The sequence below is a fragment of the Argentina anserina genome, chromosome 2, assembly GCF_933775445.1.
Source record: "Argentina anserina chromosome 2, drPotAnse1.1, whole genome shotgun sequence".
NCBI classification, from domain to species: domain Eukaryota; kingdom Viridiplantae; phylum Streptophyta; class Magnoliopsida; order Rosales; family Rosaceae; genus Argentina; species Argentina anserina.
Genome location: NC_065873.1, coordinates 19721673 through 19749623, shown reverse-complemented (window position 1 = coordinate 19749623; position 27951 = coordinate 19721673). Strand labels below are relative to the sequence as shown.

The following is a 27951-nucleotide window of genomic DNA, read 5'->3' as shown; positions in this document are numbered from 1 at the left end:
GTTGGGTTCTGGTTGATACGAATTTTGGTGGGCTTGTGTGGTACTGGGAGTAGGGTATCGTAGGACGAGGAAAGTGGGAGGAAGTGACGGCGGAATAGAGGACAAATATGAAAGTGAGGGCCCACGTGCTGTCCATGGGTAAGTTCCATTTTAACTATTTACAGTGCGGTAGTTTTCCTTTGTTACTTGGCAGTTGAGTTGGTGAAGCTCCTTAATAGTTTTTCGGCGCCAGTGACGGCTAGTTAGTTGCGGGAAGGCTATTACCTTAGCTTCGATCTATGTGGTTCTTGTTTCTGCTGTTGTAATCTTCTTGAGCATTTCTGAGACTCGAATCGAGAAGAATTGGGAAGAACAATGCTGTTGATTTTGCGACAACTGTAGAAAAAATAATAGATGCGAATTTGGGATATTCATTCAATCATGCAACAAAAATCTGTGTAAATTACAACTGCAGGTGTTCACCTAGATTGAGCATAATTGCTCTGAATAAATAAACTATTGGATTACATAGGATTCATCCGTAGATTGAGCACAATTGCTCTGAATAGATGAACTTTTGGATTACATAGGATTCATCTGTAGTTCGAAAAGAGAAACTCTAGAAATGTGATTAATCGAGTGCGGATTTCAGAGACTTGGTGAATATTTCCAGTTCCTTCAGCCCTTCCTCAGGAGATGTGGCTTCACCCAGGATCTTCACTATCGCACTTCCAACAATGACACCATCAGCTCCCCACCCCGCTACCTGTAAAACATATTCATAATTCAGTACTCCTATACGATTTAAATATGGAAACCACAAATCCACAATGTAGAATGAGGGATTGAGGGATACTAACCAGTTTAGCTTGTTCAGGTTTCGAGATGCCAAAACCAACGGCTACAGGCTTAGATGTGGCCTGGTGCAACCGAAAGCAAATTAGTTGCAGGAATCATATTAAACGCCTAAAGATTTTTCATTGGCTGCTCAGATAATCTAGACATGCTGTCAATTACACCTTATATATATCTCTCAACAACTTTACATTCGTACAAGACCATAAAAGATAAACATATCAATTCTCCCACAATTGCACTAAGCACCGAATCATGTTAAGCTCTTGCTCAGCAAAAAATCATTGCTTTTCTTATGCAAATAATCAAATGTCATTCCATCAAACCAGTGGCAGTTATTAGGTCCTGTTGTAGAGAACTAACAGAAGAACTGAATTCTCCATGACCAAGTGACAAGAAGACAAACCTCTTTAATTTCCTTTAATAAAGCAGGAACTCGTTCATTCACAGATGCCCGGGCCCCGGTCACTCCAATTGAGCTCACCTACAATATAATATGATGCATGTATTTAGCAGTGTGGTTTGAAATTCACATATAGATGACAGAATTTTTTTTATAAAGAAAAGATAAATGTTCATGGAGCAAACCCAACTTGTCAATCTTCTATCAAGAGGTATCTTGTTAACAAAAAGAAAAGTGAATTCGCAAAACCCACATTCAGTAATCAATTCCATGACAAGCTATACTAGCTTTTTGCAAAATAAAGGTTGAGACTTTCTCATGGCACATCAGTTTCTTAATTCAACTTGGAGCAGAATACCAAAATAGATCTCAGATACTAATTTCTTACAAACAAAAAAACTAAGATTTAAAGCTCAATTAGAGGACAGAATGAAATGACTCTCACCAGATACAAAAACCCTTCTGAAGCTTCGGCAATGGCCTTCATTCGCTCCATTGGAGTGGTAGGAGTAGTTAGCAAAACCTACAAATCATACAAGTAGATCCAAAGTATTAGAATCACATCCCAAAGTGAGCACAAACCGTCCTAAAGTTTTGTTCATAATCTGAAAGACTCCAAATTAATGTTTTTGAGGAATGAACCAATTCAATATTATTTTTCAAGGCTTCCTCTCTCAAAATGGCTGTCTCTTCCAATGGAACATCTGGAACAACAATTCCTACAAACAGATATGGAATCATTAATCTAGTCGCATTTTTATGATGAAATTATATATAATGAAAGAGACCTAAATGTAAGACCAAAGAATTCTGCACTCTGACCTTTTTTCCAATAAGGTCTGCACCCAAAAGATACATCAAAAGTTATTGTAATGTACAATCCACAGCTTGCAAACAAGTAATCAGAAACCAGAAACACCTTGCAAATTACTGTAAGGTAATAACACTTTTTTTTATTGGCCTGACAAAATATGATGACCAACCTTGGGAGAGTAGTAATGAAAACTGGATTATACATACTATTTATAACAATTTATGTATCTATACTGACAAGTACATAAGATCAGGGAAGAACCACATCAGTAGGTTTACCTAACTAATATTTATTAAATCAATTTAAGTACAACTAGTTTGCATAAATGACTACTGATTAAACAAGTTTCTGAATATCATTACTACTATATTGAGGAAACATAAGACTCAGTAACAATTATTTATACGTACCATGTACACCGACATCTCTAATGGTGGACATGAACTCTCCAACACCACGCTTCAGAATAGGATTGTAGTATGTAAAGAGAGCAATTGGACAAGACAATTTGGGAATCACCTGATCAAAAGAGTCAGCAATATTTACACAATAAGATTCTTCAAATTGAGAGGATATTTGGCTTAGATATTTGTAAATGAAAGCTATTGTAATTTCGCTGCTAACCACTTCACAACGTATGTAAATCATGCATCACTTAAACAAGAAATACATAAGAAAATCTGAATCAAGTTCATGCTACTGACATGATAACAATTCTTATCTGTGCATCACATAGAGACATGAAGTACAGTAGTATGTGATTAAATTAGATGCTTGGATCTAGCATATATCATAGGTTGCACCAACCACAGCATATTTCATTTTCAGTCACAATAATAGTTATGTTCAGCACGCTTTCATTTGTAAGCAAATAAGAGATAACTGCAACAGCATTTTTTTTTTTTTTTGAGAATTGCAACAGCATATGTTTATTATATGCAAAGTTTGGAATTCTTGTAATATGATATTGATCAGTTGTTCTAGCAGCGAGTTTACAACTATCAGATAATACAAGACTGCATGTAAAGTACCTCCTTCAACATTTCCAAGATCGCATTAAAATTGGTCCCTCTTGCCAAGGCACGAGTGGCTGCAGCCTACACAAAATGTCACTAGAGATTACAACAAAAAAGAACAGGAACCTATTGGAATTTGGACATCATTTGTCAAAGTAATGACAAGATAAAAGATCATCAACCTGAATAACAGGCCCATCAGCTAAGGGATCTGAGTACGGCACCCCCAATTCAATAATGTCCGATCCACAAAGATCCAGCACCTTCAATGCCTCTGCGGTGACTGATAGATCAGGATCACCGGCCGTAATGTAAGGAATCAATGCAACCTGCATAGACACACATCTTGATTAAAACAACATATCCTCATTAATAAACACTCCCTATCCACAATAAACCAAAAATCCTGATCCTCAAACAAAATTCATCCAAGAAATCCCAAGTATTCCAACACTAAATAAGAATTTGCATTCAAAGCCTATATTCTGACCAATTAACCAAATCCTATATTCTGACCAATTAACCAAATGAAGCACTCCAACTGTGAACCCTTGATTTAATCATTATTTACTTCAAGCAAGGTCTAGTCAATCAGAATCCTCTTCCCAAAACTCAATTTTGGAATAAACCCAATACAGAATCCAGCAGAAAATATTAAAACAATATGTGCATTCTACTGAAAGCCATGAACTTGGTAGGTCAGCAGATTTCTCAACAGGGCTCCAATTCAAAAAGATGAAATCTTTACAATTACAATCCGGTAAGTTTCATACCTTGCCTTGCTCCTTGAGTTTGACGAATGTTTGGGAGAGGCCGACGGTGGTGGAGGTGGTGGTGGTCAGAGAAGCCATTGGTGTAAGTTTCTTGAATGAAAGGGTGGATATCTGAGCCGGGGATTGGAAAAGCAATGGGGTTTGGAGGTTCTTGAGTTGAAGGAAACCAGTCGCAGTTTTAAGAGAAGAAGCCATTGAGTTGAGTCTAAACAAATGCGAGGGGCTTTTGTAGGGTTCTCTGAGGTTTAGTTTAAACAGATGCGAGGCGTTTGTAGGGTACTCCGGGTTTTTAGTACAGTAGAGTCCATCCAAGTCAGATTGGTAGTCCTTATCTTACATAAACTTCTCGGACGTTACGTTCCGGATTGGGGTGGTTTTTTGTGTGTTACTTATTTGTTACCATTCTGATTTGGATTTCGGGGCAACTTTCTTATGAAAAGACCTGTAAAGTAACTAATGTTTACCAATTATTTGTGCCTTTACGTAACGGGTAAACTTATTTCCCAGAGTGGGTTAAATTGGGTGTACCTAATGGTCCTTGTTTAGAAATGAATTTTGTTTTTGCCAATGAAAAAAAGGAAACTTCATTATATATGAAGAGAAACTTGCAAACCATAGGACCATCTGAAGTCTGAATGCATACTTCACACACTGAACAAAAATATATAAGTTATCTGAATTCATTCTCTTACCATTGATAATAGATATGACATAGGTGAAGATTACACAAACAAACATGAGTGCACTTGTTCTACCATTATTGCATCAATGTTTGTCAATTTATGGTCACCTCAAACTCTCAAGTACCATCTACAATCTTCGATATAGTTAAAATTGAATGATTGATCATAACTCTAAAAACAATTATCTACAACATAAGCAAACAAGCCATTGTTATTATCAAATATGCCTAATAAGTTGAGAACTCGTGATGTCTACTACGATTGATAATACATATGACATAGGTGAAGAGTACGCAAACAAACATTATGCACTTGTTCAATTCAACCAACACATCAATACGAAGAAAATGTTATCACAAGTATCACAATTTCTTGTATTTATTGTTACACTAGATTTGTACCCTGTGCAATGCACGTATTAATTTATCGCACGAGATATTGTGTAAAGATGACAAAAAAACAAACTTTATTTGTTATTACATGTTCTTATTTGTTTTTTAAAGACTCATTTGTTTTGATTTTTTAAAAATAAATAAAAAAGATATTTTAAGTAAAATATAATTTGATGATTTTTTAAAGATGTTGGTTTTATAACCGAAATAAGTGATTTTTTTTTTGATAAAAGTATCATACATTTACTAACACGTGTAGTAATCATTACGGGTATAGTACCCACCAAATCATTAGCAATCGAAACAAGGGTTACACCAAAGTTGATAACCATATGTAGGATTGAGCCTCATACTGAAACTTTCTTTCGATCTCCATCCAAGTTTTCTCCGGTTTCATGACTAACCCGATTTCGGTTGTCCTCAATCCATGACATACGCAATTACTTACTTGAAAAGTTGCTATGATGCCAATAACTCATGTAAAAGAGTAGTAAGATACTGATTGTTTCTCTTGAATTGATGAATTGCATGTACAGATTACAATGGTATATATAGACTAATTTACACTATATACTAATCACTTCACTAATCACTCCACTACCCGTGATTTCCTCCACTATCTCTTCATTCACCTACTATCATCCACTCACACTCTCCATCAAGTTAGCGCATACATATCAACCATGCCCAACTTGCCAAGTGAGTCATAAAAAGCTTTCTTAGATACTCATTTTGTGAGCATATCAGCAAGTTGCTCTTATGTAGGAACAAAAGGAAAACTGATGATCTTCGCGTCTAGCTTCTCCTTTATAAAGTGACGATCAACCTCCACATGTTTTGTACGATCATGTTGTACAAGATTATGTGAAATATCAATAGCTGTCTTGTTGTCACAGTACAGATGCATAGCACATTTAGGTTTAATACCCAAATCTTGTAGCAAGTTTCTAAGCCATAACAATTCGCATACTCCTTGAGCCATACCTCTGTACTTTGCTTCAGCACTAGATCGAGCTACCACCTTTTGTTTCTTACTCTTCCATGTAACAAAATTACCCCCAACAAAGGTAAAGTACCCTGATGTGGATCTTCGATCTGTAATATTTCCAGCCCAGTCTGCATCTGTGAAGCCACAAATTTCAAGGATTTTATTGTGATTAGAGAACATTACTCCTCTCCCCGGAGCTGACTTTAACTACCTCAAGATCCTTACAACAGTATCCATGTGGTCCTCGCTAGGATTATGCATGAACTGACGTACTACACTTACTGCATACGCAACATCTGGTCTGGTATGTGATAGATAAATCAGACGACCAACTAGCCTCTGATAACGAGGTTTGTCAGTAGGGACTTGATCTGGATACTCTGCTAACCGATGGTTCTGCTCGATAGGAGTATCAATGGGAGTGCAGTCCAACATACCTGTCTCTGTTAGTAGATCAAGGATGTACTTTTTCTGACACAGATAGATACCATCACTACCCCGGGCTACTTCAATGCCTAAGAAGTACTTGAGTGTACCTAGGTCCTTCATCTCAAACTCTGTGGCAAGCTGTTTCTGTAATCTATCTACCTCAACAGTATCATTCCCAGTAACTACCATATCATCAACATATATAATTAGGGTTGTTACCTTCCCTTGTTGATGTTTGAGAAATAACGTGTGGTCTAAATTACTCTATTTGTAGCCAATGTTCCTCATGAATTGTGAGAATCTTCCAAACCAAGCACGAGGTGACTGTTTAAGACCATACAAAGACTTTCTCAATCTGCATACGGAGTTACTTGGAGAAGCGGCCACATATCCAGGCGGAAGATCCATGTATACTTCCTCCGTTAGTTATCCATGAATGAATGCATTCTTAACATCAAACTGCCTAAGTGGCCAGTTCAAGTTAGCAGCGACAGAAAGTAATACCCGGATAGTGTTTATCTTTGCAACAGGTGCAAATGTCACATCATAGTCTATGCCATATGCCTGGGTGAACCCCTTCGCTACTAAGCGTGCTTTATACCGGCTTACTGACCCATCTGGATTATGCTTCACTGTAAACACCCAACGACATCCTACAGTCTTCTTGCCATATGGTGGAGGTACAAGCTCCCAAGTATTGTTCTTTTGTAATGCTTCCATCTCTTCCTCCATTGATTTCCTCCATTTTAGATCTCCCAATGCATCCTGCACTTTGTTAGGTACTGATACAGTAGATATTTGATTCACAAATGACTCATATGACTTAGATAATCTTTTGGTAGATATAAAATTCGCTACCGAATACTTGACTTTAGTCTGAAGGGTAGGTTCATATCTTTTTGTTGGTTGACCCCGAGTAGACATATTTGGCAAAACACATTGTCTACTATTAGCTCTAATAGAATGACTAACCTCAGGTGAGTGATCTTCTGTATCAGGAGAGCATTGGTCAGGGGTATAAATAGTTGTACGGGAGTCATGAGGAGCAGTTGTGTTGTCAGCTTCTGGTGCCTGAATCTCTTGAGTGACGACCTCAGGTGGTGCATGTGTGGCTTTGGTAATCTAAACTGACTCACTTGTCTCCCCATCTCCATGATACAACTCTTCAAAAAATGAATTCTCCCCCTGAAGAGCAGTATCAGAATAGGGAAAATAACTCATGTCCTCAAAAAAGGTAACATCCATAGTGACATAGTACTTCCGAGTATGGGGATGATAGCATCGATACCCTTTCTGATGTCCTCCGTACCCAACAAACACACATTTAACCGCCCGGGCATCCAACTTAGAACGCTGATGTGGTGGAAGATGAACAAAAGCAACACAACCGAAAACACGAGCAGGAAGATTATGAAAAGAGGGTAATGAGACATGAGATGCAAGCACCTCATAGGGAACTTTCCCTTGAAGGAAACGAGAGGGAAGACGATTAATAAGGTGGGCGGAAGTAATGACAGCATCACCCCAAATGTATTTAGGCATGTGGGCACTAAAAAGAATACACCGAGCCATGTCAAGTAAATGACGATTTTTTCTTTCAGAAACCCCATTTTGCTCAGGACACGTTGTTTGATGAATAATCTTGTGTGTGTTAAAAAACTCTTGAAAGTGATGATTCACATATTCCCCCCCCCCATTATCAGAACGAAGAACTCGAATGGTGGGATTATATTGTGTTTGGACAGAGGTATGAAAGACACGAAAAGCTGGAAAAACCTCATCTTTATTTTTAAGAAGAACAATCCATGAAATACGTGTGCAATCATCAATAAATGACATAAAATATCGCATGCCTGACACAGTAGATTCTTTAGAGGGTCCCCAAACATCAGAACGAATTAGTTCAAAAGGAAGAAAACTTTTAGTAGAAGTACTAGGGGAATAAGTAGATCGATGACTCTTGCCCAAAACACAGGTCTCACAACATAAAGAAGACTCGTCCACACTAATAAACAAAGTAGGCATAGATTTTTTTATAACACTAAAAGATGGATGCCATAAGCGACGATGCCATAACCAAACTTCACTTAGCTTGTCAGAAGTGGAGAGTAAAGCGGTCCGAGACTGTCCCCCTGGTTTTCCCCCTGCGTATGTCAGATCCAGATGAAACAACTGGCCCCTTAGATACCCCCGACCAATTACCCGTCCGGTGAGAAGATCCTGAAAGATCACATACATAGGAAAAAATGTTACAGAGCACTGAGCGTCAGCGTTCAATTGGGGAACAGATATAAAATGATGAGATAAAGCATGTACATAGAGTACGTTGTGAAGCTCTATAGTGGGAGTAATACGAACGGATTCGGACCCTAACACGGGAAATGCCTCACCATTAGTATTAGTAACAAAGGGTATGGGTGGAGGGAACAATACGGTAAAGTAAGATTTATCATAAGTCATATGATCAGATGCACCAGAATCAATAATCCAAGTATCAAAACTAACAGAGTGAGACATATTGAAGGCCATACCAATTTGACTACAGCCAACGATGGAAGCTGTAGGTGCTCCGCCAGCAGTATGATGATCATGCCCAACCACACCATAGATATCGGGTTCCGGAACTAAGTGAAGAGCTGCTCTTGCCTGGGGACGATGATTAGGCCTCTTGGGCCTAAGATGCAGATATAATTTCCAACAGGTCGCACGAGCATGGTTAGTATCATGGCAATAAGAGCAAGGAGGGTGAGGCTGATTCCCGAAACCTGGTGGTGGTCCTTATCGATGAAGGGGAGCGGAAGTTGCTTGCAGAAAGGGGTGGTGCCGGAGAGCGAGCACGAATAGTAAGGCTGGAAATGACAGCCGGTGCCGGAAGAATACTCTCCTGCTGAGACTTATCCTTTCGGATATAGGTGAAAGTGGCGAGTAAGCTAGGTGGTTCGGTCATTCGGAGCAATTCGCCTTTCGCACTGGTATGCTTGGCGTCAAGATCTTTGAAGAAATGGTGAACTCGTTCAAGCTCCTTCTCCTTGTGGTACCAAACAATATCCTCTTGATTTTTTATCATGCAAGGACGTTTCACATCAATCTCAGCCCAAATATTTTTTAGCTTGGTGAAATAATGCGCCACCGGTTGCCCATCCTGGTGTATGGCCAAAGATGTGCACATTAACTCTTGAACCTGTATGAAATCAGAGTCATTAATATATAAGCCAGTCAGTGTCTCCCATATTGCCTGCGTAGTAGCACATGCCTCTACGAGATCAACTATCTCATCATTCATAGCTTTCCACAAGATTGACATAACAAGACCATCGTCGTCGTCCCATTTATTGTAGGCAAAAATATCCTCAGGACTAGGAGCCTTAGTGATGCCGGTGACATGTCCCATCTTGTGCATGCCTCGAAGATGAGCAGCCATGAGTCGTTTCCATTTACGAAAATTGGTTCCGTTGAGTTTGGTGCCCCCAAATGAACCACTGTCAGAACTTTTGACAGATACTTCAAAGGTCAGAACTTCAGGGAGCTGAGAACCCTCAGTTTCATGTCCAGAACCCATCGAAAAAGAAACAATGTAGTTAGACAGCAAAAAAACACAAAAAATGAGAACAATTTGTCACCGGTGCACGTGCACTGACGGTGAATATGCATCGACAGAATCTGGTCGAACCGGGTCGGGTCTGGTGGACCGGGCCGGGTCGAGAGCGGGCCGGGCCGGGTCGGATTGAGAGTAGATAAATGTAAGGGTTTCGCCGAAAGTTTCGTGAAAAAGAGGAGAACGGCGAAAATTGATCTCGTCGATGGAGCGGACCACCGGAGGAGAGAGAGAGCCGAGGAGAGGCAGATCCGGGAAGAGAGGGACCACCGGAGGAGGGCGTCTCGGAGAGACAACGGCGGAGGAGCAGCGGCGGAGCCAGAAGAACGGAGCGACTTTAGAGGGACAGTGGGCGATTAGCTCCGAGGAAGATCGACGACGACGTCGAGCGGCGAGTCCGAGTGCGGAGCGGCCAAGCAGAAGCAACGGAGAGGCGCCGGATGTCGACCTGCCGGAAAAAGGAGAAAAAAGGAAAGAACAGAGCAGGAGGCTCTGATACCAAGTGGTAAGATACTGATTGTTTCTCTTGAATTGATAAATTGCATATACAGATTACAATGGTATATATAGACTAATTTACACTATATACTAATCACTCCACTACCCGTGATTTCCTCCACTATCTCTTCATTCACCTACTACCATCCACTCACAGAAAGAACTCGTAGAAATATTGGTGGGTAATTTAAGTCATCTTCTCTTGACTCGAGAGTCCAGAGGTTCGAGAGGTAAGAATCGTAACACTGAGAGCGGGGCACTTGGGCCTCCCGGGTCGGTTAGTACGTACCCGCCAAACCGCCGAATCCAAAATGGCAACGCGACGTAATAACAGAGAAATGTGGACCCATTTATTTAAACAGAAACATTTTAAAGCAGGATAAAGCCACCCTCATTTTTCGTCCTCTTCACTCTCTCACACACTCGTACTCTCCCCAGAAAGCAAAAACCCAAAGCTTCACTCTAAAGCTCTCTCTCTTTCTCTCTCCTCATCTTTGCATGTAGATGCTCTCTCTCTCTCTCTCTGAAACCCTAAACTCACCTCCAACTCCTCCCCATGGCCACCAACCCCTCCCAAGCCCAGGCCGACGATTTCCTCGAGCAAATCCTCGGCCTCCCCAGTTTCGCCTCCCCCGACGCTAATCTCACGGGCCCCGACGGCTCCATGGCCGGAAATCCCTCCTCCATGATGCTGCAGCTCAACTCCGGCGACGGCTCCGGCCACATGGTCGGCGGCGGGTTTCACGGCGGAGTGTTCCCCTTAGGGCTGAGCCTGGAGCAGGGCAAGGCCGGGTTTTTAAAGCCCGAGGAGGCCTCCGGCAGCGAGAAGCGGTTTCGAGACGACGTCGTTGATTGTAGAGCTTCCTCTGTCAAAAATGTAAGATTCCCTAAACTGTTTGGTCACTTCAAGTTTGAGTCTTGAAGTTAAGTATGAGAGTTGAGAATGCTAATGGTTTAATTAAGTGTGTTTGTTTAATAACGAAGAAGACAAGTGAAAGAAAACTAGGGTGATAGTTGATTAAATGAGATTCAAGAAGTCTAAATCTGACAAGAGGTAAAATACAAGGGAGTTGAGAAACGGGAACACTACTTGTCTGTCTGGCCAGGATCAAACAGAAAGCTGAAGATATATATATATATATTCTTTTAAGTCATGAGAAACAAATATTCATAAGCATTTTGGAAGAGGGAAGCATGTGAAAAGTTATGGGTGTGTGCATGTGGGTTTAGACCCAAGCTTTTTTTTTTTCTGGGGATTTAGGTAATTATAACGTAATGATTTTAACACATGCGCCTCTTCATTTGAGTATAACGTAGAATGCAATTCTGTTTATACACCAGTGAAGTAATTACCTTTCCAGTGCAGTGTAGGAAAAACCTGTTCTTGGTAATATAAATTGTGGCATTTCGCAGGTTTTCCACGGGCAACCAATTTCTAGTACAGTTGCTGCAGCACCACATCCACCTGCTATGCGACCAAGGGTGAGGGCCAGAAGAGGACAAGCCACAGATCCACATAGCATTGCCGAGCGAGTGAGTAAACTCTCATAAGAAACTCGCTCTGGATATTTTCTTAAAGTGCCTACTACTTTGTTCTCTGTGTTAGTTCTTGTTCCAACTTCCAGCTATATTTAATATTGTCCCTTCTCCCACCTTTATATCGTAGAATCACTCTATTTTGCACCTTTTCTGTGCAGTTGCGCCGAGAACGGATAGCAGAAAGAATTAGGGCGTTGCAGGAACTAGTTCCTAGTGTAAACAAGGTCAGTGTTATTTCGTTCACATTATGCTTTCAATTTCGTGTAAGCTTGAGACTGTGACATATATTCTTGTATTCAAATGTTGCAAGGCCAAGAGGGCAGAATTGAATGAAACTTTTCTGAACTTTAAGCACAATCAGAAGCACTGTATAGGATGTACATTATATTTGAAAGGCTTAGCCTGTTGTTCAAAAGTCCAGTGTATGAAAAGAATAACTCTGGTTTTTGGATTGGCTGGTACTGTTTTCTTAAGATAGTTAAGATGTGAAATGAGCTCATTCAACTTCAATTTTGGAGATGTCTTGTAACTTTTGAAAGATGAGTGTTTTTCATGATAGTGCATTTGTATATAACCATTACTATCAAGTTACATGATGCATGGTACTATGGCATTCAATTAGTCGGTATCATTAATTGTTTTTGAGAATTGTTGAAATGCTAATGTTATAGATTATTTTGCTTATTATTGATGTTAGTTCAGTTGTCAAATCAAGCAAACTAGCATTGACAAGTCTCTTATCTCCATCCTATGTTTCTGCAGACAGATAGAGCTGCTATGCTTGACGAAATAATGGATTACGTGAAGTTCCTGAAGCTTCAAGTAAAGGTATAGTAAACATGAATACATATCTTTCAGACTCATTCCTCCCTCCTCTTTGTGTTGTATACTATTGCAAGACAAGCCATATTGTCCTGTGATGTCAACTTTTCAGTTGAAGTTCTATGTCTCAACCATAAAAATGTTTCCAATCTTCCTTTGGGTATGCTGTATGCATATTCAAATTACTGATTCTTTGAGTCCACAAGTTAGCTAAATCTCCTATTACATCAGTGTCAAAAAGATAAATATTCATCATCATGGAAAATACCAATAGTGTGTGAATTTGCAAGATTTGAACTTGATCAATGGTCTGTGAAATTTGTACTTATCCATAATTTTTTTTAAAAAGGCAAAACAAGGTCTTTGTGTGTTATGTTATTATAAAGATACCAAACAATTTGAAACCCTGTTCGTAGACTTGAGTTAGTTCTCTCCAGCGGACAGATTTGGACTTCTCAGTCTTCCTATAATTTGAATTTGGAACTTGTATTGGACTTAAGTCGGTCGAGTCATTACTACTGGTAGACACTTTCGTTTTTATTGACCGATTTGTTAGGTTTTCGGATTTGGGTGGAGTGGGTGTAGGTCTTCTTATGATGATGAAGAAAATGAAGGTGTTTCTTATTTTCTTAATACACTCAATTCATATGCTTTACAGGTTTTGAGTATGAGTAGATTGGGAGGAGCTGGTGCTGTAGCACCACTTGTAACGGATATCCCACTATCTTCGGTTGAGGTATTAAATGAAAACGTGTTTAAATTTGCTATATTTTCTTATTTGTTATCAACATCCATGCCTGTCTCAATTTCAGGAAGAAAGTGGCGAAGGTGGTAGAAACCAACCGGCATGGGATAAATGGTCTAATGACGGCACAGAACGACAAGTCGCTAAGCTTATGGAAGAAAATGTCGGAGCTGCGATGCAGTTCCTTCAATCGAAGGCTCTTTGTATCATGCCTATCTCACTAGCCTCGGCAATTTACCAGACACAACCACCAGACACCTCCAGTGTTGTCAAGCCTGAATTGAATCCCCCTTCATAGACCTCAAGAAAAAAAAGGGTATGTGTTCCCACTGCCCCATGGAAAACTCTCTAGATGCTCTTGGGGTCCCATGCCTTATTTGTCTTGTTGCTACCCCCCATCTTTAGTTGGTTTGCTCAGTTTCAAATTGCATTCGAAGTCAGATGCCATAGTTTCTTGCTTTTGCCATTTCTTTCAACTTTTGTCAAGACAGGGTTCGATGTCAATGCTCTATAAAATACGAGCAGGCCCTTCGTGTCTTGCCAGGTTAAAGTAAAGGAGAAGAATTGTCAAAAGCTCACTTGATATGCTCTTATTTTTGTATCAATGGTGGGGGTAGTGGAAAATGATGGCCTTTTGTAGTGGGACTCTCATAGTTGCTAGTGGGTTATATGGGGCCTTCTGAAAAGGATTAGAGCAGTATATATATAATATAATAGTTTGCTGTATCTTAGAAGATTGTAATGTAGAGGATGATCCATAATGGTTTTGCTAGTTTGAAAATGCTGGGTGTACCAGAAGGAATTGATAATGCTACTTTTGGTATAGGGAATTCGTGGGTGTGTTTCAAAAAGGAAATTTGACCTCTTTTTCTGTTCTCCCGAGTTTTTATTTTAGGATAAATCATTGGGAGGGAAGTAGTGGATATGCGTAGGTTTAAAGCTTGATTAACACGATATTAGATAGTGTTTAATAGCAATATCCTCCTATATCAGAGTTAAACATCAATCTTTTAATCATTTTGAATCTGTTCAATATTAATCTTCATGATGCTCCTCCATTCATCATCTGGAATTGCTTGGTTATTTATTTCCGAGTCATATTTGCTTTTAGACCGTGCTGAAACAGAGTATCCAAGGACTTGACCAGGCCGGTAAAAGGGATGAGATGTCGATGTAGTGATGGAGCTTGTAGAATAATTTGAAAACCAAACCCAGATTAAATCGCATCGGTTTCATTAAGATAATAGAATCAGTATCATTTTGATATTTGGTTTTTAACCAAAACCCGGCAAAACTGAATATGCCTCTTTTGATGCTTAGATGCTTATTAGATAATGTGAGAACCAAACATGTCTGCAAGTAGTGCATGTGATTCAATATAGTAAAATTTAACTTGGAAGAACACATGTATGTGCTAGTTTCTTATTATTTTCTTTACCAAATGTGTTTTAATTTTTAAAGGGTTAGTAGAATAAAAACTATTACATGGAATCTTAATTCTTTAAATTCTCTACCAGACGTGTTTTCATTTTTGAAGGGCCATAAGAACTTCTATGTTGGAGTTAACAATTGTAATTCTTCTCTAGCTAGTGAACACACCAAATGTTACCGACTTCCCCCATTCCAATGTGTATGTGTGACATGTACATGAATGAATAATTTCTAGTTGCATATATAATTGCGTATTGTTTCTTTGAAAGATTATGTATGGCTCCACATAATGAGATGGACAATTTCAGCAAAGTTCTGAAAGTATGATAGTCTCAGTCCCGACTTTCCTTCCATTAATACAAGCTTCATGCCAGTTTGCCCTTCGCAAATTCCTTGAGCATGAAGCTTTTGTAAATCACATAAATATTTGTTGTTTATGGCCTTATAAGTTATAACAATTGCAATCACCATATTTATGTGATACACAGGGACTGTTGACGACTTAAATCTTGCTATCACAGAAAGGTTGGAATACAACACAACTCGTATTGTAAAACTCTGTCATCCGATCCGTATCTCCTAATCTGTTCACTGTCATAGAGAGATAGAGCCATGTTCGAGTCTAGTTGTTTTCTTTTGCCTCGTTAATGTTACTGTGTTAAGATATCGGAGTTTAAACTGATTTGATCTTGCTTAATGCACTGCAAGGATTTATAATACTAGGGTGCTGATTTTGGCGCACCCTGTTTTACAATCTGCAACCTCATACTAGTTTTACCAAATTGCCCTTATTTATCTCATCATCTTCATTCTGCAGCTTTTGCTGCCTACATGGTTGTTCTTGTTTTAGACGTTCCCGGCAAGATCATATCTAAACTCCCAACCGAGGCACTCGAATTCAGTAATTACAAAGGTGCCACTCATTTTAAATGGGAGACTGGTCTAACTCAATCATATTCCCAAACTCATATTTGACCGAGCCAAATTGAGCCTCAGACTCTCCATTCCGAACTTCTTCTCTGACGCTGTCCCCACGCCCTCATATCTCATGAAACTGGCCACATCTAATTCCTTACTTCCCCCTTATCAACCGGGCCAGTCCTTGGATTGCACATGCACAAGACGTAGACGACGAATCGACGGTGAGTACCTTTGGGTATTTCCTACAATTTCTGGCAACAACGAGTTTGGCCACTTCTGGGTGAAAGAATATCAGATTATCATGCTTTTTCATGTTTGAGTGCAATTCGATTTCATTTTGAGGAATTTTTCCTTGTGCGTTCTTCTTCTCCCTCGGCTTCACATTATAACCATTCCTTGTTCACTTGTCGAATCGAATCTAATTTGAGGTCTATATATATGAGTTGATTTCAGATTTTAGTGAAGATGTGGTAAAGAAGATCTTAGCAGGTCTTCTCTTCGTTGGGTGCAGCCTTGAAATTGAGATTATGCTTTCTAGTTCATTACAGTCTTAGATAGAATCTAATTTTAGCTCTGTGAAATAGAGGGACGGGGAGAAGGGGGGTATTATTGGAATAAATAAGCAAAAAAGTGTGAGGGGTGTGCAGATTGTAAAAGAGGTGTGCCAAAATCGGCACCGCACCCTAATACTAGACAGCAAAACCTATCTTGACGTTGGGGGCTTATTGGCTTAATGTCATCAGCAAAAGTCTCATATTAGAACTAAATGAACTCATAATTGAGCTAAGACGCTTACACAACATTTCTTGCACACAGATATTATGCTATGGACTCATGTATCGTTACACTTAAATTATTAGACCAAATAATTGTTGATAACTGCTCGTATTTAAACTAGTTTCATCTGTTTTGGACAAGTGAACTAGTTTCTTCTTGAAACAAATAAACAAACTAGAAATTAGAAACGAAAACCTCTTGCATAGCCAAAATTTATCTGATCAAAAAGTAGAGCTTGAGAAGCTTCTGGCGGTAATTGATTGAGCCAATTCTCAAATTGAATTGACTAACCAAGATTTGTCAATGAATCCACCTTAAAATTAGCTTTGCTCTAAACATAAGGAGAAATTTTTCAATCCTCTCGAGGACCGTGTATGTCGAGCCAAGTAGTTGAGATCCTCCGCCATGTGTTAATTGGACATGGATCCTCTCCTCCTTAACTAAAATAGATGATGACACGTGTGGCTAGTGAATCTAATGGTTCACAATAGTGCCCCGTTAGTGATTAACAAAATTTTCATCCTATATATATATATATCTCACTCTCTTTTTGAGTCATTTACACTATTTTTTTATTTATTTGTTCTGTTTTTTTTATGTTTCTCTCGACACAAAATATATATGATAATCTTTTTTACAAGAATTTCAGTATTCTATTTTATTCCAATATGTATAAGTTATTATTTTCTTATTGAAATTATTACTGTGCTATACTATGAAGTCATTCAAAAAAGATTAGCATTCGACAAACTTAACACACTGTTATTAAATCCTAGGGCATCTTCTTATTTCCTCTCATTCTCTCTATTATGAAATCACCTGCAACTTTGCTTGAGATTAGAATAATTAGATGTTGCAGAATATAAATATGCATGGTTTGTTTAATTCCATCTGATACCCGGTGCCCATCCAATTCTTTTCTCTTTCTGTCAAACCTTGATTTTCATATTCTTTCCTTTTCACTTTTCAGATTCAGCTCCAACCTCCTCACCAAAAAAAAATTACATATCCCGTAATCCAGTAACTCCAGAGCCCATTTGACAAAACTCCAAGCTGATCCCTCACATCTTCTTGCAGAGATCTCCCAAACCCCACTACTCCCCACCAACTAAATCAAGTGGAAAATTTTAATGGGTGCTCTTCGTTTTTCTCAAATTCTAATACATTTGGTTACAGGATGATTAACTACGAGAGAAGCATTGATTGTAGGAGAGATAGGAACAAAAAGAAGAGAATTGAAAAAAGAAACGAGATCAGCCAAAAGGAAGCAAAAAACGGAGAACGGGAGGAAAAGAAGAATTGAAGCGGAAACTTGATCCAATGGCTTAAAATCCTTTTGGACACGTGTCGCAATCCTGTAAAAGACCAGGAAGGTCAGCTGAAAATCCTGCTCAGGAGAGGATCCGGATCCGGATCCGTGTTAAGAATCTCTCCCCGCTCTGACATGAGAAAATTAGGAAGAATAGCATCTTGAAATCAGGCTCCTATCCTACCTAAACCAGAGGTTAATGCCACACAGTCATACAAAGCCCCAAAACAACATGCTGTTAACCCAAAACCCGAACGGCCCAAACTATATAAGACCATCTTTCTCAGAGCCTAGTTAATACTACAACTTCGCCCGAGTTTTAAGAAGCCATGGCGCTAGACCTCGCTCTCCAGCCACCAACTACTCTTCACTTGCTCACAAACACCCAAACCCCCTCTCTATCCCCAACTAACCACTTGTCCTTCCAACGACGTCGTTTCAGTTTCAAATGCTACAGCAACAGCCTCCAAGTCCCGGTGGCCCACCCCAGACCCGCCGAGGTCCAGTGGAAGAAGGAGCTTTGTGATAAAGTAATCTAGGGTTCACATCCAAAACTAATTGACAATGGATGGAGTGGCTCAAATCCTTATAAACCCACAGGCTATGTTCTAATTCCCAATGTGGGATTTATATTCTCAACATGCCCCCGCACGTGTGGCGAATTTTCAAGCCATACACGTGGACAACATTTTGGGTGACGTGGAGTCCATGTGGTCATTTGGGCTTCACACGTTGACGTGGGTAACCCGCTCTAATACCATGATAAAGTAATATGGGGTTCACATCCAAAACCAATTGACAATGGATGAAGTGGCTCAAATCCTTATAAACCCACAAACTAGGTTCCAATTCCCAATGTGAGATTTATATTCTCAACACTCTGTAACACTGTCCAGCTCATAGACGTCGTCGGCCTCCCCGTCGAAATTAAGCACCTCCCCTCCGGTAAAGTCCTCGCCGTCAAGAAATCCGCCACCAACACCACTTGGTAACTCTTCCCTCTCACTTGTATGGTCTCAGATTTTAGTTACTATTATGAAGCATTTTGTGTTGGTTAATACAAGAATGAATTTTGGGGATTTTGAGTTTTGTAGGATAAGCTTGACATTTTGGGATGATCTGGCGCATGTTGCGTTCCAGCATTTAGAGAAAGGGCCATCAGATATATGTCTCTGGGAGACTGATTTCGGATACTGTCGAAAACAATGAGGGCAAGCAGCAGACTTACTATAAGGTTGTTTTAGCTTCTGAAGTGTAGTCCTGTTTGGTGGTGTTGCTCGGTTGGTTTAATGATGATGTTTTCGGAATGTTGTGCAGCAGCTGAATTTTTTGGAGAAGAGCTCCCCATCGGCGGTGAATGGTCAGGACTCGGATTCCTTCACACCAGGTAAGTTGTGAGTCTCGGGTGGGAGCAGGGGAACAGTTTTTTGCTCATGTGTTGTTTGTGTTCTTGCAGGCAGAAGTTCTGGTCACAGCTTTACCAAGCACACAGAAACCACACAGGAATTGTGGCAAGCGTTCTTTGCTAGTCCGGGAGAGTGGTGGGATAATAGGAAGACCAAGGTATTCCATTCTATCAAATCTACTATCTTTTACTGTTATTATGGCATACATATGTTCTTATGCATAAATGAATATTTTGACCCACCAAAAATAGCAATGCAAAGTTTGGAAATGTCAGTGCTTAAACTAGAACTACACCTGTTAGATACCTAAGAACTGTGATGTTTCAGGTATACCTAGTTTCCTCTAAGTTTCGTACAAAAGAATTGTTACCAATGGTATCTGATTGTGCTATGTATATACCGTCTCTGTTAGTTTAGGCAAAAGGATGGTACCACTTGCTTCTGGCTCTTATATGTATGTGCCATGTAGTTTGATGTGATCCCCTATATATACCAAGAAAAAGTCATCGAAGTTTTCCATTCTAATAATAGTCAATATACACATATACAGTTTGTTGTGAATGATTATTGTTTCGACTGAAAGTGCTGCGTTCAACCATAATTCTAGCAGCATTGGGTGAAGTTGCACATGTAAAATTTATTTAATTTATATGGCCTGATTTTAGTTCAGATTTTTTTCATATGAGATATATGAACTTACCCATGGTTATTCAAATATGACTCCCAGAGGAATTCAAAATATCCAGATTTCAAGCACAAAGACACCGGAGAAGCCTTGTGGATTGAAGGGCGAAACAATCCACCATGGGTGAAGTCTCAACTTGCTATACTAGATACAAGGATGGGGACGGCTAATGATCAAGATCATATGACACATTCAAACCTATTTACTGATGATAACTTTTTTTAAGTGCTGGAAGAGCTAGCTATAGGAAACGGTTATGAAGGGGGATGATTGTTGTATATTATCACTTGTTCAAGATACTGAAATCTGTAGTATGTAAACTTTCCCAATTACTCGATATTCTTTTTATTAGTTTGTTGTACTAATTTAAAGTTTGGAGCTTCACTGAAGGTGAGGTCTCAGATCATTTCCAGGCGTTTTGGTTTTACTGCTTGAACATTTGATCTTTCAACCTCTGACAACTATCCATATATATGATAAACAAGGACCTAGAATTGAAATTTATTGCAGTGCTTGATTCGTTATGAATACTAATTCATGCATGATTACGGACCCATAGGACATGGCGACATGCACATCTTGATCGAGGCAAGAGAGATTATAATCTGGTCAATACTTCTGTATTATCAATTTGGTAAACTGGCATAAAGAGAAAGTCTGGGCAAGCAGCGCAACATGTCAACAGCTAATGAAAGAAAGAAACAGTTGCGTCTATCTGGAATTTACACAAAAATTGTTGTGCAAACTTATTCATACATGAGTTTGGTAAAAAAAAATTAAATCATACAAGTAAAATCCGCTGTACAATTGGATCTCAACTATATATGCTCCTCTTTTTTTCTTTTAGATTATCTTTCAAGCAGATATTGATTTTGAAACGGAAAAATGAAACTGTATTCTGTAACTAATATATGCGTGTAGTAAACCTCGAATTCTCAGGAAACTTTGGTGGAGAACTCGAGCCAAATTGAGGACTCTTGACCTGTCCTTAATGTGTTTGTGGTATATTCAGAGACAAGCCAATCCTCTAGCTTCAGATCCTTTCATGATTCTCAACCTTTTGCAGGACGAAGCAAACATATTCCATGGCACATCTCCGACTAGCATCCAGTCACCATCTTTGTCTTGATAAGTAGGAGCAAACTCAGATCCATTGTAGCCTTCTCTCTCTGAGTAGCTACCAATGGTTAGCTTAAACATATCCTCTAGGGCCTTGAGAAGTTCCGAATAGCTCTTGTAAACCGTGATATCAATCTTCCTCAGGTAAGGAGCTCCGTCTACGCTTACTTTAACGTACGCTTGCATAGCATTTTTCCGGTAAGATCTGATCGGAGGCCATCCAACAACTTGTGTCCTGCAAAATATTAAGGTGAAAGAGAATTAGTCATCTATGTCGGACCATCAATATAGCATCTCAGATCAAGAACGCAAAGCCTTGCGTCACAAGGAATAGGATTGGAGGGCTTACTTGGATGGACGGGAAGTCTCATCGTCGGTAGTAGACGACCTGCACTCCTCATCCGCAGGCTCTTGCTCCGGTGAAGCTCTCTTCTTAGTTGGAAGAGGTGATGTAGCAGCTAATTCTTCTTTGCCGCTTCCGGGCAATCCCAATGTGAGCTCAGTTTCCTTGAAGTTGAGCTGCTCATCATGGTTCTCATAGCTCACTGACCCTTCCATGTTAATCGATTTGACAAACTCTTGGTTGACCAAATTGTAGTAGGAGAATCTGAGTTCTTGTGTTTTTATGTTGTGGAGTTGAAGTTTTGAATGAAGTTGTTTGTGAGGAAAGAGGTGATGGTGCTCAAACTTTTATAGGATGGAGGTTATGAATTGTGGGGAACAATATATTAGGTGTGAGATTGAAAATGCATGGCAACATGAGATTCACTCATTAGAAATCCTAACACCAAATCTTGTCTCCCACGCGTTACTTCAATGACCAACCAGAGGTGGACAAATTGGCCAGAGTAGAATTTCAATCCGGGTCCTACTACACGCTTATGGAAAATGATTTCTTCTTTCTTTTTTTCTCCATCGCTATCGGGAGACCTGAAATTCCACTCAAAACTTCATCCAATCTTGGAGAAGAATACACTATCAAACTCTTTACTTGAAGAGATATGTATCAGCTCATTTATTTAGAAATATAAATCAACTCATATAAAAACAATGCAAGTAAGTGATTCGATAGTTAAATTAGTGTGATTCTGTGTTTAGAGCTCAATGTAACATTCGTAGATGATAAAGTTGTGATTCGACTTACTTAATAGTAATGATAGTGCCTTTCAAGCAAACAAAAAATAGTAATGATAGTGTTTGCACCCGATTTTGGTAAATCGGCTTAAATATTATTGACTGATAGATAAGGAAATTTTTGGTTTTTTTTTGTGGTATTTCAATATAATTTCATTTTTATGGAAATTCTATTAGATATTATGTGTTGGAGATTCAAGTAAAAGGGGAAGGAAATTATAACGGCGATTAATTATAATTGTCGAGATATAGAAAGGGAATGAAGTTATAACGGAGATTAGTTGCCAAGATATTTAAGTGGAAGGTGATTAATTATTTAATTGCCGAGATTTAATTGTAATGAAATTAAATAACGACGATTAATAAAAGTCGAGTTAACTGTGTTAATTATTAGGTTTAATATTTAATGTCGAGAAAGAAATTACTCCTTATGGTGTGTGAGAAGAATATAATTATGATGCGATTAAGGAATGAAACAATATGGAGCATATTTTGAATTTGGTCATTAAGACCGAAAATATCATTTAATTATTATTTTTTCTTTGGAAATCTTACGTATATATGTAGCAAATTACGATGCACAGAATGTTCTAAGGACTCGATAATTTATGAAGATAAAATCAAAATCTAGAATTGAATGAAAACCCATAAAATATACGGTTAAAGCCTCGTTCAAGCAAGTTGAATGAGATTTGAGGATTTATTTGAGCTTTTAGTTTTGTATGAGACAACAAGAGCATATAAGATTATAGATTAGTTTGATTTGGAGCAAGATACTGATTGAAACTAGATGAGTGAAAAATCAATGTTGTGGATTTTGGGGCTAGACTAGGATGAAGCTCAGAAAAGAGCACAAAGTCATTCAACTTTAGGACGCGCCACTCATTGCAAAATGTATATACATATATTTTTGATTCTACATACTTGATCAGTGTGATTGGAGAGATCGTCAGGTGTATGATGGATTAACTGAAATGTGATGTGCATCATTTGTGGTTAGATACACTACTAGTATCATGTTAGTTATTGAAGTATTTGTATTGTTTATTCTAAGCCATTACAAAATATTTATTGAGCTCAGAACCTAAGCTGCATGGAATCGGGTGCGGGTACGTGAAAGTAAAGCGTTTAGAAGCGCATAAGCGATTTTTTTTAATTTTTTTGGAAGCGGGTATGTTTTGGAAGTGTCATAATAAAATAATATATATTTATATCTGAAAATATATTATATAAAATAATAAATTAATTACTAAAACATTATAGAAGAACATTATGTTAGTTATGAGCTCAATAAATATTTTGTAATGGCCTAGAATAAACAACACAAACACTTCAATAACTAACATGATACTAGTAGTGTAACTAACCACAAATGATGCGCATCACATTTCAGTTAATCCATCATACACTTGACGATCTCTTCAATCACACTGACCAAGTATGTGGAATCAAAAATATATGTATATATATTTTGCAATGAGCGGTGCGTCCTAAAGTTAAATGACTTTGCGCTCTCTTTATGAGCTTCATCATAGTCTAGCACCAAAATCCACAACATTGATTTTTTCACTCATCTATAATCTCATATGCCCTTGTTGTCTCACACAAAACTAAAAGCTCAAATAAATCCTCAAATCTCATTAAACTTGCTTGAACGAGGCTTCAACCGTATGTTTTTTGGGTTTTCCTTCAATTCTAGATTTTGATTTTATCTTCATGAATTATTGAGTCCTTAGAATATGGATATTTTAATACTTTATATTAGAGCAGGAAAAGAAAGAAGAAAACTATAAAAACCCAACAATTCTCGCGCTTCCACGACGCTTCCAAAACCTTTTTTTTCGGAACCGCGCTTCCGCTTCCGATTCCGATTCCAAAGCGGGAATCGAACCTCCGGTGAAGCTTCTGTGCATCGTAGCTCAGAACTAACATATTGTTCTTATATAATGTTTTAGTAATTAATTTTTATATTTTTTATTTTATATAATATATTTTTAGATATAAATATATGTTATTTTATTATGACGCCTTCCAAAACGTATCCGCTTCCAAAAAAATTCAAAAAAATCGCTTCCGCACTTCTAAACGCTTTGCTTCCACGTACCTGCACCCGATTCCATGCAGCTTAGGTAGCAATATAAATAGGAGGCGATTAACACAATGCAAAAGGTCCTCAACCACACAACCCTAATAAAGTCAATACACCAAATTCTCTACAAATATCAATATTTTGATTTTTGTTTTAATTAGGATTTTTATTGTTTTCCTTAGTCTCTCTAGTAATTAGATCCGTAGTCTTTTACTTTACTTTCCACACTTTATTTTCACTCAACATTTGTGAAAATACTAAATGTCCTTGCAATAAAGGCACGAGAGCCCTACGGTCGAGACGGTTCATTCCACGCCCGACAATCACTTGAAAGAAGTCAAATCTAGCGTAAATTACATACTAAAACCTCGTTTAGCTGTTCGGCCGCAAGTTGGCACGCCCGCAGAACATAATGACGATTGTTTATGAGTCCCTTGGCCCTATTTCCGACCGAGACCATTTTTAGCCAAAAAGATAGGGCGTGTAATTTACTTGTATATCTACATTATTATGTAACATAAAGCTGTGGTAATTCATATCTTGATCCTGATGCTTATCTAATGGGATTCGGATATTGTATTGCCAAACTTGTGAATCACATTCCATGACAAAATATCTGATACTGACCTAATATAATATAAGTAGGTTTGATGCTGAATATTATGAATTAGATATGGCTTAATCACATTGTCATCTGATCAGGGTTCTTTCATTTTCTAATATAATTATTTGATCTGGAGCTGGACAGCTGAAGATACGGGTGCCACTGACCCGAGAAACACCGTGCAGTCTGGTGTTCTCCGGGAGGGGAACAAACCAGGGACAGCAAAATCCCATGGTATTGAAAGACCTTGGACCGAAATTGGACGGTGCTGATGAGCCTTTCGGTTGCGAAGAGTGAGTCCAGGAGCGTCGGATCTCGAAGACGGGAACGGGAACAGTCCATGTGACCGCATGGTCCCACGTATATTTCACTGATTGGGGTTGGCACGGCCATGTGGTTTGGGGATAAAGTGGGAGCTGATTCCATTGGCCTCTGGCTACATGCCATGTGGACTTCATGTGGGTATGGTCAGCTTACCACCCAAAACCCTAAGCGTTTAACTGTCATTTTCATAAACTACTAAACTAGTTCATATAGCATATACTAAACACATATTTAGGTTCTAAGTAATCGGAAGTTAGTAAAGAAACAATATGTTTGACCTCTAGAATCTCATTGACTTGTTCATCAGCTTGAGCTTGAGCTTGAGATACCTACATATTACAAAATAGTGAAGAAAATAAAATACCAGTATGACTGTATGACATTTCTATCATATTCTGGAACAAGAAACGAAATCGACATATATATCAGATGCCTAGCTAAGTGAAGAGTATCATTGACTTACAAGAATCTCTCTGGTTATATCACATGTAAGGCTTATTGACTTTTCGTTGCTGCAAGCATACGATGGGCATATCTCTATATAAATGGATCTGTTTAATCTCTTAATGCAGTCGGTTAGCTGCGGATTTAGAAATTATAATTGAAATATTATAACTACCGCCTAGTTGAGTTCTTGGTCGAGGAAATTTGAAGCTAGGTACTTAAGAATGCAATCGCAGAAAACGTAGACAATAATGTATATATTATCATTAAGATAGTAAGGTAATTGATCATCACATACGTACGTACGTGCATGTTTAAGAACTTGATAGCTGATTTAGCTTCTTGTGTTTTTTATATTAATCTTCAATATATATATTCAAACGACAAAGAGAGTTCAAATTTTGAGACATTTTGATTACAAAGAAAGTAGAACTTTGTCGTGTATTTGAAGAAACATTTTCATGCATGGATCTGAAGTTTATTATTATCTTTTAAGAACTAAGTTCTAGCTCGACATTTAGCTCCAAAACCTAGGTGTATATATATATATAACGAGCTATACGTACATACAATCAGAAACCTATACAATATATACAACAGCTGGACGAACATGCATGATATGATATGCTTAATTTGCTGTATATAATCTAAATACTGCAGGCAGCTGCATGCAGGCTAGGGGTTTTAGAGAACAGATGAGTTTTGTCCATGAGGATAGATTTACGGAAAAACAGAAAACCCTACAGACACCGACGTCGAAAACATATATAGCTAAGCTTGTCTTGTATTCTTGCTTAATTTCATGGCAACTTTAGAAATTGGCCGGTCAATTAACTCTGCGTTTTGAACAGCTTGCTAGATAAAAACACGCACACAGCAGGAAGACAACTCACAGCTGAGAGCCATGGCCATATGCGAAAGGAAGAAGCTAAGCTAAGCAAGATAGCTAGCAGCAGACAAAGAGAAGTGCAACAGTACGACCGGGTCATGGAGGGCCGGGTGCCTCACCCTAAAGAATTATACAGTTTCTTGCAATTAAACATGACATTTGAGGGTCATGGATGTGCATGAATGCATTGTTCTGTGAACAGTGAATCCAACCCCAGCATGCTAGCTAGCTAGCTAGCTCGATTGACCTCCCTTAATAATTCTCAAGGACCACAGACATGAACATAATGATCAAAAGGGTCTACCACTTTCCATTATATGTCTTTCTTCAACGACTCTGGACATTCATATCTCTATATGCTACTATATATGTCTCCCTGTCAAATATCTACGCCCTAGCTTGTTCGTTCTGATCGATCCAGAAGTTATTTGACATATCCGCTCGATCAATACACGTAGCCTTTCATATATGGTGCTCACCGGCCGTTTCATTTATTTGTAGTTACCTACGTTATATATGAAACATAATATGTGAAAGGATATATACGATAAACTATAAATTCAGACTGTAAAATGTCATCATGTTTATTACATTCATCTTCTGTATTATGTAATATGAGTTAACATGTGCACAGGAGGATAATTTCCACTCAAAAGAAGAAGATAATATATGCTAATGATCGGAGGTGTAAATGATCGTGAGCCGCAGTACTAAAGCTTGAGCTCATCAGTTTCAGAACTTGTATTTACTGCTAGTTTAAATGACAAAGCTCAAGATCTCCAGTTTGGATCTGGGATAACGTAATTAGTTGTATAACGATTGAACTTAGGTCGTTTTGTTTCATTTATGATTACTAGGCCGCACTGTTTTAGTTCCTTTCTTCCCCCCAAGATTTAGATACTTCTTCTCTCATGCTCTATCTACCTGTTTAGCAGGAGTCGATCGAGTATATGATCCCGGTTCAAGTCGAGTTTGAGCTTCCCATGCATGATAGAAACTTAGAATACGCGCGTAGATCAACTTCACGAGCTTTACAAACTAACCGAGCACATATAAGAAAAGTTCGAGCTTGATCTTTCTTCTTATAACCCGAGCTATATATATCCCCATATGATTTATTGCAGCATTTTTTCACGAGCTTTAAGCGGGCATCGAACTATGTTACTATATGCATGTACTAACTATAGTCTCATGATCTACTATACAGCATTTTCAGGAGCTTTACAAATCGAGCATAGAAAACTTGAAGCCAAGCTTCATCTTCTTATATAGATAATTATGTATTTGC

The 27951-nt window shown here is 38.6% G+C and overlaps 3 protein-coding genes and 1 long non-coding RNA gene across 5 annotated transcripts; 2 read left to right on the top strand and 2 right to left on the bottom strand.

The window, feature by feature from the left end:
- Positions 1-390: 390 nt before the first annotated feature.
- Positions 391-4061, bottom strand: LOC126782637 (tryptophan synthase alpha chain). The gene is made up of 9 exons (XM_050507931.1): positions 3841-4061; positions 3250-3396; positions 3083-3148; positions 2462-2570; positions 1880-1956; positions 1683-1760; positions 1241-1318; positions 840-899; positions 391-745 (listed from the first exon to the last, which is right to left on the bottom strand). The coding sequence occupies exons 1-9, from the start codon at positions 4033-4035 to the stop codon at positions 611-613; spliced, it is 945 nt and encodes a 314-aa protein (XP_050363888.1). The 5' UTR covers positions 4036-4061; the 3' UTR covers positions 391-610.
- A 6788-nt stretch (positions 4062-10849) lies between these two features.
- LOC126785422 (transcription factor UNE12-like) lies at positions 10850-14312 on the top strand. Of its 2 annotated transcripts, none has more exons than XM_050511113.1 (6): positions 10850-11302; positions 11839-11958; positions 12123-12188; positions 12727-12786; positions 13445-13522; positions 13599-14312. In XM_050511113.1, exons 1-6 carry the CDS (start codon positions 10982-10984, stop codon positions 13827-13829), a joined length of 876 nt encoding a protein of 291 aa, XP_050367070.1. In that variant the 5' UTR covers positions 10850-10981; the 3' UTR covers positions 13830-14312. The 2 variants fall into 2 exon arrangements, with proteins under 2 accessions (XP_050367070.1, XP_050367071.1); XM_050511114.1 differs by having other exon boundaries at positions 12727-12792.
- A 4535-nt stretch (positions 14313-18847) lies between these two features.
- On the top strand, positions 18848-20494 carry LOC126784674 (uncharacterized). Its single transcript, XR_007670968.1, has 5 exons — positions 18848-18957; positions 19064-19203; positions 19287-19356; positions 19426-19532; positions 20103-20494. It is a non-coding gene; the product is annotated as an uncharacterized LOC126784674 (long non-coding RNA).
- Positions 20495-20793: 299 nt separating this feature from the next.
- Positions 20794-21838, bottom strand: LOC126782765 (auxin-induced protein 22D-like). Its single transcript, XM_050508070.1, has 2 exons — positions 21529-21838; positions 20794-21414 (listed from the first exon to the last, which is right to left on the bottom strand). Exons 1-2 carry the CDS (start codon positions 21735-21737, stop codon positions 21069-21071), a joined length of 555 nt encoding a protein of 184 aa, XP_050364027.1. The 5' UTR covers positions 21738-21838; the 3' UTR covers positions 20794-21068.
- Between the last annotated feature and the right edge of the window lie 6113 nt (positions 21839-27951).

Bases quoted from the DNA above. Each gene is read 5' to 3' on its own strand.
- LOC126785422 (XM_050511114.1), top strand. From the start codon at position 10,982: ATGGCCACCAACCCCTCCCAAGCCCAGGCCGACGATTTCCTCGAGCAA. The intron at 11,303-11,838 runs GTAAGATTCCCT...GGCATTTCGCAG, and splicing joins GAGCTTCCTCTGTCAAAAAT to GTTTTCCACGGGCAACCAAT. The intron at 12,793-13,444 runs GTATAGTAAACA...TATGCTTTACAG, and splicing joins TCCTGAAGCTTCAAGTAAAG to GTTTTGAGTATGAGTAGATT.
- LOC126782765 (XM_050508070.1), bottom strand. From the start codon at position 21,737: ATGGAAGGGTCAGTGAGCTATGAGAACCATGATGAGCAGCTCAACTTC. The intron at 21,415-21,528 runs GTAAGCCCTCCA...AATATTTTGCAG, and splicing joins GAGACTTCCCGTCCATCCAA to GACACAAGTTGTTGGATGGC.
- LOC126782637 (XM_050507931.1), bottom strand. From the start codon at position 4,035: ATGGCTTCTTCTCTTAAAACTGCGACTGGTTTCCTTCAACTCAAGAAC. The intron at 1,319-1,682 runs GTGAGAGTCATT...ATTATATTGTAG, and splicing joins CAGAAGGGTTTTTGTATCTG to GTGAGCTCAATTGGAGTGAC. The intron at 900-1,240 runs GTTTGTCTTCTT...CGGTTGCACCAG, and splicing joins TATTAAAGGAAATTAAAGAG to GCCACATCTAAGCCTGTAGC.